At 40.9% G+C, this 16,551-nt stretch overlaps 1 protein-coding gene across 1 annotated transcript in view; it reads left to right on the plus strand.

Annotated features, from left to right (window-relative positions):
* ttll7 (tubulin tyrosine ligase-like family, member 7) overlaps positions 1-16,551 on the plus strand; it is a 140,136-nt gene that overhangs the window by 64,609 nt on the left and 58,976 nt on the right. The window contains exons 5-8 of the mRNA XM_014215640.3: positions 3,239-3,306; positions 3,469-3,627; positions 11,648-11,870; positions 12,474-12,638. Coding sequence (XP_014071115.2) covers positions 3,239-3,306; positions 3,469-3,627; positions 11,648-11,870; positions 12,474-12,638 — 615 coding nt within the window. The remainder of the gene's footprint in view (positions 1-3,238; positions 3,307-3,468; positions 3,628-11,647; positions 11,871-12,473; positions 12,639-16,551) is intronic.

Consider the following 16,551-nt stretch of genomic DNA (forward strand, 5'->3'; position numbering starts at 1 on the left):
GACCATGATCATTCCTTAGTAATGTGGACACAGAGGAACTTGAAGCTCTCAAACTGCACCACTACAGCCCCGCCGATGTGAATGGGGGCGTGCTTGGCCCTCCATTATCTGTAGTCCACGATCAGCTCCTTTGTCTTGCTGATGTCCGTCAATTCAATTCAATGGGCTTTATTGGCATGGGAAACATATATTTACATTGCCAAAGCAAGTGAAATAGACAATAAACAAAAGAGAAATAAACAAGGGGAATAACCAATTAGAAATTAACAGTAAACATTTCAAATGTTATATTATTGTCTATGTACAGCATTGTAACAATGTGCAAATAGTTGAAATATGAAAGGGAAAATAAATAAAGAGATAAATATAGGTTGTATTTACAACAGTGTTTGTGCTCCACTGGTTGCCCTATTCTTGTGGCAACAGGTAACAAATATTGCTACTGTGGTGGCACACTGTGGTATTTCATCTAATAGATATGGAAGTTTATCAAGATTGGATTTTTCTTTTTCAAATTCTTTGTGGGTCTGTGTAATCGGAGGGAAATATGTGTCTCTAATATGGTCATACATTTGGCAGGAGGTTAGAAAGTGCAGCAGGGTTTTGCCTTGATGACAGCTTTGCACACTCTTGGCATTCTCTCAACCAGCTTCACCTGGAATGCTTTTCCATCAGTCTTGAAGGAGTTCCCACATATGCTGAGCACTTGTTGGCTGGTTTTCCTTCACTCTGCGGCCCAACTCATCCCAAACCATCTCAGTTGGGTTGAGGTCGGGTGATTGTGGAGGCCAGGTCATCTGATGCGGCACTCCATCACTCTCCTTCTTGGTCAAATAGCCCTTACACAGCCTGGAGGTGTGTTGGGTCATTGTCCTGTTGAAAACAAATAATAGTCGCACTAAGCACAAATCAGATGGGATGGCGTTTCGCGGCAGAATGCAGTGGTAGCCATGCTGGTTAAGTGTGCCTTGACTTCTAAATAAATCACAGACAGTGTCACCAACAAAGCACCATCACACCTCCTCCATGCTTCACGGTGGGAACCACACATGCGGAGATCATCCGTTCACCCACTCTGCGTCTCACAAAGAACCAAAAATCTCAAATTTGGACTAAAGGACAGATTTCCACTGGTCTAATGGCCATTGCTCGTGTTTCTTGGCCCAAGCAAGTCTCCTTCTTATTGGTGTCCTTTAGTAGTGGTTTCTTTGCAGCAATTCGACCATGAAGGCCTTATTCACGCAGTCTCCTGAACAGTTGATGTTGAGATGTGTCTGTTACTTGAACTCTGTGAAGTATTTATTTGGGCTGCAATCTGAGGTGCAGTTAAATCTAATGAACTTATCCTCTGCAGCAGAGGTAACTCTGGGTCTTCCTTTCCTGTGGCAGTCCTCATGAGAGCCAGTTTCATCATAGCGCTTGATGGTTGATGTCATAAAGTAATGATGGACTGTCATTTTTCTTTGCTTATTTGAGCTGTTCTTACCATAATATGGTCTTTTACCAAATAGTGCTATGTTCTGTATACTCTCTTGGGGCTCTGTGGGGTCTGTTTGTGTTAGTACCAGCTGTCTGAAGGGACTCTTATTTAGGCTAATCTCTCTGTAGGTGAGGGCTTTGTTATGGAAGGTTTGAGAATTCCTTTTAGGTGCTTGTAGAATTTAATTTCTATTTTCCGGAGATTGATCATTTGTGGGAAACGTCCTAATTCTGCTCTGCATGCATTATTTGTTGTTTTACATGGTTCACTGAGGATGTTTTTGCAGATTTCTACATGCAGAGTCTCAATTTGGTGTTTGTCCCATTTTGTGAATTCTTGGTTGGTGAGTGGACCCCAGACCTCACATCCATAGAGGGAAATGGTTTCTATAACTGTTTAAGTATTTTTATCCAGATCCTAATTGGCAAAATGTTATGTTCCTTCCGTAGAAGGCCCTTCTTGCTTTGCCTCTCAGATCGTTCACAGCTTTGTGGAAGTTACCTGAAGTGCTAATGTTTAAGGCCGGGGTATAGTTTTTTGTGTACTTTAGGGCAACACTGTCTTAAGTGGAATTTGTATTTGTGGTCCTGGCAACTGGACCTTTTTTGGAACACCATTATTTTTGTCTTCCTGAGATTAACTGTCAGGGCCTAAGTCTGACAGAATCTGTGCAGGAGATCTAGGCACTGCTCTAGGTCCTTCGTTGGAGACAGAAGCTCTCTCTCTCTCTCGAAAATAACTGAGACGTCAACAGTGATGCTCAGTCAAGTTCTTTGTGTTCCTTTGAAAATGGCCCCAACTGCATTTGAGCTCTCACTGCTGTGTGAACTTGACCTCCTCAGCTAGCGCCATGTGCTAGCCATCCATCTTCGGAATCAGCTATTTGATTACCCCGGACAGTAATGGTCGATTAAAGCACTGCAGAGTCAAAGGGAATTAGGATTAGCTAAGTGAAGATACAGGAAGTGTAGGTTGGAACAAAACTGGTTGAACATTACTTCTGTAGGGTATATGCTCAACATGTCTCTCTGTGGCAATTGGAAGTATCACGACATACTTTGCATAGCTAGAATGATTCGACTTTCAGATGCAATAGTCTCATAAGCTTACAACAGAAAAAAAGGAGAATAAAAGGAATCCCTGAACAAACGGTTTTGATTTTCACTCATGATGCCTCTCACATGCACAGCTTTCAGCCTAATTGTGAGATTTCTTCCAAATCTCAGAGCACCTAATTACATCTGTCTCGTATGTATAATCACAGATTCCTTTCACACACGTGTTCGTGTTTATTTTCTTCATTCCTTCTTTCTCTCGTTCTGTGATTTACTTAGAAAGTTTGCTGTCAAGCTGCAGTTCATACGAGCCTAATTAACACCCCTGTTCAACCTCATTTGGTCAAAGAATACAGAAAACCCAGGCTTTTTTCTCTCTCCCACATTCAAAGCAATTCATTCATCTGTCACTGCCTACAATTGCCGGAGCTCCGATGCACAACCAATTACCTCGCCCCTTGGAGTAAAGATTGATCGTCTTTTTTCGTTTTAAATTAAAAACGATGGGGTAAACCAAATAAAGATTAAGAAATGTCTAACAGTCACCTTTTGTTTTGAGTCCGTAATTGGGCATAAATGTCAGAACATTGTAATCTCACATCAGGGTTTTCTCTTTTAATGTTACAATTTTGGGGGCGAAGTTGGAGGTAAACGGCGCAATGGCCTCAAAAACATTATTATGTCTGCATGTCTTTTTCTGTAGAGAATTAACCATTTCCCTGGGATGGGGGAGATTTGCCGGAAAGACTGTTTGGCAAGGAATATGTCCAAGTAAGTGCTTTTCCTGTTCTTTTACACCACTAAGTTGGTTACTAGTTTGTAATTGGCTAAGCATTATACAAAGCTTTGGGGTTTGTTATATAAACATTTTTACAGTGAAGATATTTATTCCTCTTATTGTCCCCACTCCCTTTCTCTTCTCCCCGCACACAGAATGATCAAGAGCCAGCCTCAGGAGTACAGCTTTATTCCCAAAACGTGGATCTTCCCCGCCGAGTACACCCAGTTTCAGAACTACGTGAAGGAGCTGCGGCGGAAACGCAAGCAGAAGACGTTTATCGTCAAGCCTGCCAACGGAGCCATGGGTCACGGGTAGGTCAAGGGTGGAGGGTGAGGATGGATTGACGGGCCGTTACAAGTGACTGACTGAGAGAAAGATAATAGGGGGGGAGATGGCCCTGACATAAGCTTGGAAATAATAACGTGCCAGGGCCTCAATTATATAATTCAGTCAAAAGAATAAAGCGATTCTCATAGCAGGCCTCGTTATCAACTTTCCGTACATAAATCAGTGGATAGCGAGGACGCGGCTGGCACCCTGGCAAGTCCATTCCCTGAAGGTCCCTGCATGTGATTGTTGAATCACCACAGATCATCACGGAGACCGGGTCTGACTAGAAATAGACCCTGCTGCCCCGGGCTGCTTCTATCTCTCCTTCAGAAGGCAATGGCAGCCATTTTAGGCCAAATGCAGGGTCATTATCATTTGGCACCAAACGCAAGAAGACAGCCTGGAACAAGGTGGGACTGTACCTGGACTTTTCCAATAACAAACGTACCTATTCGTTGTCTGTTGTAAAACGTTTTTAAACGTTTTCCGTTGCTGCACAAATTATCACAGCCCAGGTCGATCACAAAGTCCAAAGGGTCTTTCAAAAAAGTATTAGCCTAGTATTATGGCCCACCATTGCAATGATGTAAGACAAGAGTTGGCTACAGCACAGACAGTATGCATACGATGCTACCCTTTTTTATTTTTAAATATCTGATTCCTTTGGTACGCATTATTTCCAGCACTATGTAGACAATGTATAGGCTGTTTTTCAGGGTTTGTAGTATTGTAAATGCTTGAAAAGAAGCCTTTTCAGCCTTGTAGTATTCTAAGGGAGCTTAGGCTGTATTTTGACTTTGCACCAATAGATGGAGGTATTGAAGTGCGTATAACACTTGTGTGTGTATTGGCCCACACTCATTTCTGTTTGTCCTTGTGGGATATGAGCAATACTTATGGCCCCATGCTACAGTCAGTAAGCCCTTATTTATTAAAAAATAAAAGCCGGCAACGGCTGAATTATTGCAACACATTACAAAAGTGAAAGATGATGAGATTAGCTCGGCCATTTGGAGGGGGATGCGAGAGATTTAGATTTGAGAAACGCACAGCGTGACGCAGGAAATTAAGTTATATCTTCCCCAGTAATTTATTTTCAGTCTGAGAACTAAATGAAGTTATTGTTTGTGTCTGAACCGAAGCTTGTTAAAAAGTGTTGGGCTTAAACACAAGATCCCCACTGGTGCCAAATTAAACCCAGGTTTTGATTACTTGACATGTGTGCTCATCAATCATGTCCTCTAATCTATAACCGCTCCGGCTACAAATACTTTTTAACCCTGTCCACATCATCTATCTTTCTATCAAAGTTATACCACTGACTTCTCAGATCTTCATCATACTTCAGACCTAAACGCAAAATGTAAAGTGTTGGTCCCATGTTTCATGAACTGAAATAAAAGATCCCAGAAATCTTCCATACACACAAAAAGCTTATTTCTCTCAAATTTTGTGGACAAATTTGTTTACATCCCTGTTAGTGAGCATTTCTCCTTTGCCAAGATAATCCATCCATCTGACAGGTGTGGCATATCAAGAAGCTGATTAAACAGCATGATCATTACACAGGTGCACCTGGGGAAAATAAAAGTTCGGCTTGCAAGCCTCCCCCTTTTTCCTCCAAACATAACGATGGTCATTATGGCCGAACAGTACTATTTTTAACTCATCAGACCAGAGGACATTTCTCCAAAAATTACGATCTTTGTCCTCATGTGCAGTTGCAAACCATAGTCTGGGTTTTTTATGGCGGTTTTGGAGCAGTGGCTTCTTCCTTACTGAGCGGCCTTTCAGTTTATGTCGATATAGGACTGATTTTACTGTGGATATAGATACTTTTGTACCTGTTTCCTCCAGCATCTTCACACGGTCCTTTGCTGTTGTTCTGGGATTGATTTGCACTTTTCGCACCAAAGTGTGTTCATCTCTAGGAGACAATACGCGTCTCGTTCCTGAGCGGTATGACGGCTGCATGGTCCCATGGTGTTTATACTTGCATACTATTGTTTGTACAGATGAGCGTGATACCTTCAGGCGTTTGGAAATTGCTCCCAAGGATGAACCAGACTTGTGGAGTTATGCAATTTATTTTCTGAGGTTTTGACTGATTTCTTTTGATTTTCCCATGATGTCAAGCAAAGAGGCACTGAGTTTGAAGTTAGGCTTTCAAATACATCCACAGGTACACCTCCAATTGACTCAAATGATGTCAATTAGCCTATCAGAAGCTTCTAAAGCCATGACATAATTTTCTGGAATTTTCCAAGCTGTTTAAAGGCACAGTCAACTTAGTGTATGTAAACTTCTGACCCACTGGAATTGTGATACAGCGAATTATTATAAGTGAAATAAGTCTGTAAACAATTGTTGGAAAAATGACTTGTGTCATGCACAAAGTAGATGTCCTAACCGACTTGCCAAAACTATAGTTTGTTATCAAGAAATTTGTGGAGTGGTTGAAAAACGAGTTTTAATGACTCCAACCTAAGTGTATGTAAACTTCCGACTTCAACTGTATATACTGTACTCTATACAATCTACTGCATCTTGCCTATGCCGCACGGCCATCGCTCATCCATATATTTATATGTACATATTCTTATTCATCCCTTTACACTTGTGTGTATAAGGTAGTTGTTGTGAAATTGTTAGATTACTTGTTAGATATTACTGCACTGTCGGAACTAGAAGCACAAGCATTTCGCTACACTCGCATTAACTAACATTAGCTAACCATGTATATGTGACCAATAAAATGTTATTTGATATGACTTCCACATCCAGCTTATTCACCTGAAGACCAACCACCTCGACAGCTGATTTAACTGAGGAGTATTTCTGTGTGTAATTTGTATTTGTATTTATTAGGCATCCCCATTAGTTCCTGCCAAGGTAGCAGCTACTCTTCCTGGGGTCCAGCAACATTAAGGCAGTTAAACATTTAAAAACATTACACAACATTCATAACAGATTTCACAACATATTAGGTGTGTGCCCTCAGGCCCCTACTCTACTACCACATATCTACAACACAAAATCCATCTGTACATGTGTGTGGAATGCGTATGTTATCATGTGTTTGTATGCATGTGTCTATGTTTGTGTTGCTTCACAGTCCCCGTGGTTCCATAAGGTGTATTTTAATCTGTTTTTACATGTAATTTTACTGCTGGCATGAGTTACTTGATGTGAAATAGAGGTCCATGTAGCAATGGCTCTATGTAGTTCTGTGCACCTCCCATAGTCTTTTCTGGACTTGGGGACTGTGAAGAGACCTCTAGTGGCATGTCTTGTGGGCTATGTGTGTCCAAGCTGTGTGCCAGTAGTTCAAACAGACAGCTCGGTGCATTCAACATGTCAATACCTCTCACAAATACAAGTAATGATGAAGTCAATCTCTCCTCCACTTTGAGCCAGGCGAGATTGACATGCATATTATTCATGTTAGATCTCTGTGTACATCCAAGGGCCAGCTGTGCTGCCTTGTTCTGAGCCAATTGCAATTTTCCTAAGTCCCTCTGAACAGTAGTCCATGTGCGACAAAAGTAGGGCCTGTAGGACCTGCCTTGTTGATAGTACTGTTAAGAATGCAGAGCAGCACTTTATTATAGACAGACTTCTCCCCATGCTGGCTACTGTTGTATCAAAATGTTTTGTAATAAAGCCCTTTTGTGGGGAAAAACTAATTCTGATTGGTTTGGCCTGGCTCCCCAGTGGGTGCGTCCCTGCCCAGTCATGTGAAATCCATAGATTAGAGCCTAATTCATTTTTTTCAATTGACTGATTTCCTTACTGTACATGGAGGATTTGTAAAGCCAGGCACATTTAACAGTTAGGCTGTTAACTATAGTCTTAATAAAGTTAGACAATTATGGCAAGGGCTGTTTTCTCGTCTCCTAACTCAACTGCTGCCTCCGACCCATTGTTCTCAACACCTATATGCTGGGTAACTTTGCTATTATGCACATACTGTATCTACATTGTCTAGGAAAAGGCGCCAATTCAACAGCACACTGATGTTTCAGAACCGCGGACAGCAACCTCTATCCGATGTAGGAGAAAGTGCATTTGTTATGAAATAATGTTTTTTTATTAGTGTTGCACCATTTTTCTTATGTAAGAACCATATCCAATTTCAGTAGCACATGTCTTAGGGTGGTGGACTGTGCCATCCCCACGGCCTCCACAATGGATTAGTCCACTCAGCCAGGTGAGAATCAGGCAGGTGTCTTGTACACCATGAAACTTTAGAAAGAATATACAGTACCAGTCAAAAATGTGGACACACCTACTCATTCCAGGCTTTTTCTTTATTTTTACTATTTTCTACATTGTAGAATAATAGTGAAGACATCAAAACTATGAAATAACACATATGGAAACATGCAGTAACCAAAGAAGTGTTAAACAAATCAAAATATATTTTATATTTGAGATTCTTCAAAGTAGCCACCTTTTGCCTTAATGACAGCTTTGCACACTCTTGGCATTCTCTCAACCAGCTTCATGAGGTAGTCAACTGGAATGCTTTTGAATTAACAGGTGTGCCTTGTTAAAAGTTAATTTGTGCAATTTCTTTCCTTCTTAATGTGTTTGAGTCAATCAGTTGTGTTGTGACAAGGTAAGGGTGGTATACAGAAGATAGCCCTATTTGGTAAAAGACCAAGTCCATATTATGGCAAGAACAGCTCAAATAAGCAAAGAGAAACGACAGTCCATCATTACTTTACAACACGAAGGACAATCAATCTGGAAAATTTCAAGAACTTTGAAAGTTTCTTCAAGTGCAGTAGCAAAAACCACAAAGCGCTATGATGAAACTGGCTCTCATGAGGACCGCCACAGGAAAGGAAGACCCAGAGTTACCTCCGCTGCAGAGGATAAGTTCATTAGTGTTACTTTTCTCAGAAATTGCAGCCCAAATAAATGCTTCACAGAGTTGAAGTAACAGATGCATCTCAACATCAACTGTTCAGAGGAGACTATGTGAATCAGGCCATCATGGTCAAATTGCTGCAAAGAAACCGCTACTAAAGGACACCAATAAGAAGAGGAGATTTGCTTGGGCCAAGACACGAGCAATGGCCATTAGACCGGTGGAAATCTGTCCTTTGGTCTGATGAGATTTTTGGTTCCAACCACCGTGTCTTTTTGTGAAACGCAGAGTAGGTAAATGGATGATCTCCGCATGTGTTGTTTCCAGCATGGAGGTGTCATTCTGTGGGGGTGCTTTGCTGGTGACACTGTTGGTGATTTTATTTAGAATTCAAGGCACACTTAACCAGCATGGCTTCCACAGCATTTTGCAGCGATACGCCATCCCATTTGGTTAGCACTTAGTCCCACAATCATTTGTTTTTCAACAGGACAATGACCCAACACACCTCCAGCCTGTGTAAGGGCTATTTGACCAAGAAGGAGAGTGATGGAGTGCTGCATCAGTTGACCTGGCCTCCACAAGCACCTGACCTCAACCCAATTGAGATGGTTTGGGATGAGTTGGACCGCAGAGTGAAGGAAAAGCAGCCAACAAGTGCTCAGCATATGTGGGAACTCCTTCAAGACTGTTGGAAAAGCATTCCAGGTGAAGCTGGTTGAGAGAATGCCAAGAGTGTGCAAAGCTGTCATCAAGGCAAAGAGTGGCTACTTCGAAGAATCTCAAATATAAAATATATTTTGATTTGTTTAACACTTCTTTGGTTACTGCATGTTTCCATATGTGTTATTTCATAGTTTTGATGTCTTCACTATTATTCTACAATGTAGAAAATAGTAAAAATAAAGAAAAACCCTGGAATGAGTAGGTGTGCCCAAACTTTTGACTGGTACTGTATAAACTGCTCAACTAAAGAAATGTTGGTCGACCAACAGCCTATCGACCAAACAATCGACCAGTTTACTAAATGGGTTCAGCCCTAGCCTATACCATACCTCTATTCCCTTGGATGTGATCAGGACAACATTAGAAAACCTTGTAAATACATGGTTTCCTCATTTTCCTGTTGTGGCTTAGTGCCTCCATACCTCCCTATAAGGTCCTACAGCCTCCATCCAGGCCAAAGCTTCTGTCTACCCAGAAAATAGTTTTATTTTGTAGTTTATTTGAAAATACCAACTTTGCAAATACTCAAGGTAGTCGAATCTAGAGTTTCAAGCAAAGGTTATTATTTTCTATGATATTCAAATACAGGTCTCAGAAAAACAAATAATATTACAAAATATTTTAAATACCTCTCAGAAAACCAAATAATATTTGAAGGTATTTGAAAATATGCAAGTTAGTTGAAAACAAAACAAATACTTATTGATGGCTGCCAAATATTTGCTGAAGAACCAAAAACCACAACAAGCAGTTGAATTAGTCTAAATATATGATCATGACCACATAGTTTGGAGGGCTATCATATATGAATCTTAATATATAGTCTAGAATTAAATACCTGAGGGTCGTGGAATCATCTCAACATTAGAGTAAACCACTTTTGCAGTTTAAAAATTATATATTTTCATATGTTGAGACAAGGTAATTTAGTAACACTTGACATCAAGTTCTTATACAGGTGTAGGAACTTCGTGATTACTACAATAATAACATTGTTGTTACATAGGACTTTGGAATTGCTTTATGATTGCATAATAATACATACAAGTCACTATTCCTCTGATGTACAGTAGTTGCAAAAACTCAGCTCATTGCTATGCAATTAAAATGCAATTACCAAAGTATTATTTAACAGCATGCTAATAAAATGTTCCAAAAGTAATTAAAGTGTTATTACACAGGCACAAGAACAGGTTCATGTTAATTGCTACTAAGAATGCTAACAGTAACAACATTTGTCTATTAACTGTGGAAAGGAAACAAAATATCCAAAAAACTGCCTTCTTGAATGAATTACAGCCAAGGTCGATGGAAAATCATGTTTGTTTGTATACTGAGTAAACTATCTCTATAAAGATGGTATAGGGTATGTTTGTAACAAGATGAGCAAAGAGGTTAAAAGTTGTTTTTGCTAAGCTTCCAGCTTTCTGTTTGCAATGTTTGGAAAGGGCTTTTAATTTCTCTGCAGTATTTTCAGGTGTCATAAAATCAATTGCAGCTTTCAACCTTTTCAGTGGCATGTTGAAAGAGTCATAGAGTAGTTGAGAGTCACAACTTATTTATAGTTATCTGTACAAAATATCATTGGTTGATTGGTTTGACTTGATTATCTACACCAGGGGCAATGGACATCCAGGAGAATGAACATTTACAAAATGTTAAGATATAAATGTATCATGTAGATCAAATATGATATAATGTCAGATAGATTTGAATAGTATAGGAAAAAATTATATACTTTCCACAAAGCATATTTAAAAGTATAGTTATCCAATGTCTGGTCTACTCCCATGAAACAAAAAGGGGGGGGGGGGAATGCACCAGTATGTAACCAATTTAGCTCTGAGTGATGGTGATATGTTTTATCCTGGACCAAGTTTTCTTAGGGATGGCTGTTCAATGGCCACAAGTCAGGCTAACCGGGGGGAACTGCAGCCTGCATACAATAATCCCTGAGTGCCAGTGACAAGAGACCAAAGCAAATCAATTAAAGTAGAGGTTGAAATGGACAAGCATTTCCTTTTCTATTAACCTGCACATAGTCAGAGGCCATGGAACAGCATTTGATGTCGTTTACTGCTCCCAAGGATGGAGTTTTTCGCTTTTGGACTGTTTGCTTTGACCAGAAATGTAAATCTTACAATCCTCTCCAGATGCTGCACTAGTGCTCATACAGGCTTTCATTTAAGTTATTCGTAGGACTTTATGTGTTTGTATATTTGTGTAGAGCACTTGTAAACCGGAGCATTAGTGAGAAAGATTTGGCCTTACCTTTTCTTTGTACTCAATCATATAGAGCATATTTTCTGTTTCCAAATTCTCAATACACTTGAGGATTTGAAGCTACGTCAATAAAAGTAGTTAGAGACAAAGTCCTTATGTTGTTGTTCTTCTGTCAGGATCTCCTTGATACGAAACTGTGAGAAGCTACCGGCTCAAGCTCAAGACCACTTCATAGTGCAGGAGTACCTAGACAAACCGTTCTTAATGGAGGGCTACAAGTTTGACCTCCGGATCTACATCCTTGTAACGTCCTGTGACCCTCTACGCATCTTCCTCTACAATGACGGCCTCGTCAGGATGGGCACAGAGAAATACCACACGCCCAACGAGGCCAACCTGGTGAGTGTGAAATACACACACGGGGATGCACATACACACACGGGGATGCACATACATACACACACACTTACGGAAATACACACACTATAAAGGGCATATGGTGCCATTATCCGATGCAGCCCATGAATGCCAGCCTGTTACTGTATCAGGGAATATAGTGACCATGTTATTACTGCCATGTAGGCAGGGATGTCTTGTCTTCTTGTTTGAGATACTGCCCAACTACAAATGACATTGGTCTTAGTACCAAAGTTTTTTTTGTCAATATACTTTTATCATTGGCTTTATGAACAAAACATAAAAAGAGACAAAAAATATAGGACATACTGTATTTGTAACAATATGCAGGATTAAACAAATAAAAGCAAAAGGAGTGAGTAAGAACTAGAGAAATGTGACAAACATTTTGTTAACTCTGACCCGGGCCCGTATGGGTCAATATTTAGGATCAGTTTGGCTATTTAGATCACAATGAATATGATTTAGATGGACAGAGGGGATCTGATCCTAGATCAGCACTTCTACTCTGAAACGCTTGATACATACTGAACTAGGGATTTGAAACGATTCAATCATTCATTAAACCCCCTACTCTCTCCACAGAGCCAGCTGTACATGCATCTAACAAACTACTCCGTCAACAAACACAACGAGAACTTCGAGAGGGACGAGACGGCAGACAAAGGCAGCAAGAGGTCCATTGGTTGGTTCACTGAGTTCCTGCGCATGAACGATTACGACGTGGCCAAGTTCTGGGGCGATGTTTCCGTAAGTGTGAGCACAGGTACACACACACACACACACACACACACACACACACACACACACACACACACTGAGCATCCGCGTACCATTCCAGTTTCGGCCAAGGTTTGAAGACTTTTGTTATGACAGGGATTCAACTTGCTTGTTTGGCTTGTTTGGCTTTTGGATGGGCGAAACAAAACAAGTGGAGGCGTCTCTTGGAAGTCTCACGTACTCGTTCTGCTTGCGGTTTGGCCATCCAAACACCTTTCTCCAGTATCTTTCATCTTGTCTGAATCGGGATGTTCGTATGGTTTGCGTTCTCTCTCTTAAATCTCGCTTGGTGCAGCTGTTCCTCAACTCCTCCTGTAATCTGTTATTATCTATGCATACATGTAGTCACTTTAATAACTCTACCTACATGTACATATTACCTCGACTAACCGGTGCCCCCACACATTGACTTCTTACCGGTACCCCCTGTATTAAGATTCGCTATTGTTATTTTACTGCTGCTCTTTAACTACTTGTTCCTTTTATTTCTTATTTGTATTATTTAAACTGCGTTGTTGGTTAGGGGCTTGTAAGTAATCATTTCACTGTAAGGTCTACACCTGTTGTATTCGGCTCATGTGACTAATACAATTTGATTTGATTTAATCATCTCTCCACTGTATACCCCTCAGTCCTCCATTTTTATTTTCATTCTATCAGCCTTCATCCCTTTTCAATCTCATTGTTTGTTTCTCACCCTCAAATCAAACACCTTTTCTCCCTCTTGAATTCCTGCCTCATATTATCTCCTCTAACCTCCAACATCCCCTAGCTTTGAAAACTTTTACTTCTGTCTTTACTTACTTCTTAATCTCTCATCCCCATTTTCTCCAAATAGGAGGCCTTATTTAAACTCATGGCTGCCAATTTACCCTGTAATCCTTGTCTTCATAACAATCGGTGTGTCCGAAATATCTCTCCTTTCTCCAGGTTTATAATTGTTCACTTTCCTATAAGGATTTGAAAGGAAATGACTGGTGCATACACCAATCCAATGCTTTCAAATTTGTTGGTAGTAAAGAACGAGTGCACAATTCAGGAGAAAGGAGATATTATTGGGACACACCCTTACTCTATCCATCTCTCCTCTCGGCACCCCGCTGTTGTTGTGTCCAACGTTTTCATGTATCACCTCTCGTAACCTCTTGCTCTCTCATCTCTCCCCAAAACGCTTACTTTTTTCTGTCAGTCTGTTCTGCTGACACCTCCGCTTTAGACGTTTCATCCCTCCACTTCTCCCTCTTGATCCTCTTTACCTCACTCTCCTTCCCTCTGTAGTGACATGATGCTGTGCTGTTGATGAGAACATTGTCAACATCAGATATAAATTCCTGCTGTGCCCATAGAAGAGGAAGCAATGTGAATTATATTGTGCTTACTGAATTAAGTAAAGTGAACCATCCATTACCAGCTTTACTGATTGAACCTACCATATCAACTACATTAGGACAGTCACATATCCACGGAAGTTGTGTCATAGGACTTCCAGTGACTCCATGGAGGGGTGCGTCTGTCCTAAAATTGAAACTGTATCAGCTAGTTAGTTACTGTGTCCTCTGTGTACCCTCCGTTTATGGTGCCCATATTTGGACAGACACATGTCCATGGATGTTGTGTAATAGTAAGTCACTAGGACTCTAACTCAACCTGTGTTTCTGTCCTAATATGTACACCGTATCGGCTAGTTAGTTACTTTATCCTCGGTACACGGGCTCAGCAAGACACTGGCCGCGCTCTTTGTTCTCTTCTAGAGACTTTACTCTGTTCTGCCACCTACTACCTAATAGCTCTTCACACTGCAATTCACATACTGTATTCTCACTGCCTGCTTCCTTTCAACCATCCTTCATATAGCTATAAATCTGACCATTTCAAATCTCTTTCACTCCCTGTCAAGGACAGAGATGCTATTAAAAAGGCAGGATTCAAGCTTGAGAAATGTGCATGTCATTTACATTTTTGTGTAATTCTCTCGTTGACATAAATGCATCATGTATACAAATGTTTGAGTTATACGCTGGATTCTGAAGTTACTATAGGATTTGACCGGAAGATTTGACCTGAACAATCGTGCCGGGGCTGGTCTAGTGCTGCCGCCCCTGGACAACATATGCCGCTGGAGGCAGCGGTTCGATCCCCCGTTTCTCCGCTCACTTTCTGCACTGCCTCTCTCATCTATCTCTTCTTAACATCTTCAGGTCAAATCCTATAGTAACTTCAGAATGTACAGTGCATTCGGAAAGTTTTCAAACCCCTTACCTTTTTCCACAATTTGTTACGTTACAGCCTTATTCTAAAACATATTAAATTGTTTTTTTCCTATTTTTCCATTTCCATCGGGTTCAAGTCCGGGCTCTGGCTGGGCCACTCAAGAACATTCAGAGACATGTCCCAAAGCCACTCCTGTGTTGTCTTGGCTGTATACTTTGGGTCGTTGTCCTGTTGGAAGGTGAACCTTCACCCCAGTCTGAGATCCTGTGCACTCTGGAGCAGGTTTTCATCAAGGATCTCTCAGTATTTTGCGCCGTCCATCTTTCCCTCGATCCTGACTAGTCTTCCAGTCCCTGCCGCTGAAATACATCCCCACAGCATGAGGCTGCCACCAGCATATTTCACCGTAGGGATGGTGCCAGGCCAAAGAGTTCAATCTTGGTTTTATCAGACCAGAGAATCTTGCTTCTCATGGTCTGAGAGTCTTTAGGTGCCCTTTGGCAAACTCCAAGCGGGCTGTCATGTGCCTTTTAATGAGGAGTGGCTTCCGTCTGGCCACTTGACCATAAAGGCCTGATTGGTGGAGTGCTGCGGAGATGTTTGTCCTTCTGGAAGATTCTCCTATCTCCACAGAGGAACTTTGTAGCTCTGTCAGATTGACCATCAGGTTCTTGGTCATCTCCCGTACCAAGGCCCTTCTCCCCCAATGGACAATTCCTTCGACCTCATGGCTTGGTTTTGCTCTGACATGTATTGTCAACTGTGGGACCTTATTTAGACAGGTGTGTGCCTTTCCAAATTATGTCCACAGGTTGATGCCAATCAAGTTGTAGAAAAATCTGAAGGATGATTATTGGAACAGGATGCACCTGAGTTCAATTTTGAGTGTCCAAGCAAAGGGACTGAATACTTATGTAAATAAGGTATTTGTTTTTTTTATTTGTTTAAATTTGCTAACATTTCTAAAAACCTGTTTTCGCTTTGTTATTATGGGATGTTGTGTGTAGATTGATGAGGAAAATGTTTTATTTAGCCCATCCATTATCTCAGCCAATCATGGGTAGCAGGAAGGGTCCTGTATTTTTCTGTGGCTAAACTAACTAGGCTTGTAATTTAACAATTGTATTCGTATAGACAGATGGTGTACAAGTTTGTTATTAAGGCACATAAAAGTTCACGTTCCAGAAGGCATTTCTGCCAAAAAATGCATTTTGATCAAAATAAACTTTCAGACGCCTCTCCTGTCAACTTGTGACGTGCGACTTACTCCTAGCTTCTTGAAACGGGTCTCTCCACACACACACACACACACACACACACACACACACACACACACACGTGAAATGTCAAAATAATAGTAGAGAGAATGATTTATTTCAACTTTTATTTCTTTCATCCCATTCCCAGTGGGTCAGAAGTTTACATACACTCAATTAGTATTTGGGAGCATTGCCTTTAAATTGTTTAACTTGGGTCAAATGTTTCGGTAGCCTTCCACAAGCTTCCTATAATAAGTTGGGTGAATTTTGGTCCATTCCTCCTGAGAGAGCTGGTGTAACTGAGTCAGGTTTTTCAGTTCTGCCCACAAATTTTCTATAGGATTGAGGTCAGGGCTTTGTGATGGCCACTCCAATACCTTGACTTTGTTGTCCTTAAGCCATTTTGCCACAAT

Source organism: Salmo salar, chromosome 10, assembly GCF_965601325.2.
Source record: "Salmo salar chromosome 10, fSalSal1, whole genome shotgun sequence".
Classification (NCBI taxonomy): Eukaryota; Metazoa; Chordata; class Actinopteri; order Salmoniformes; family Salmonidae; genus Salmo; species Salmo salar.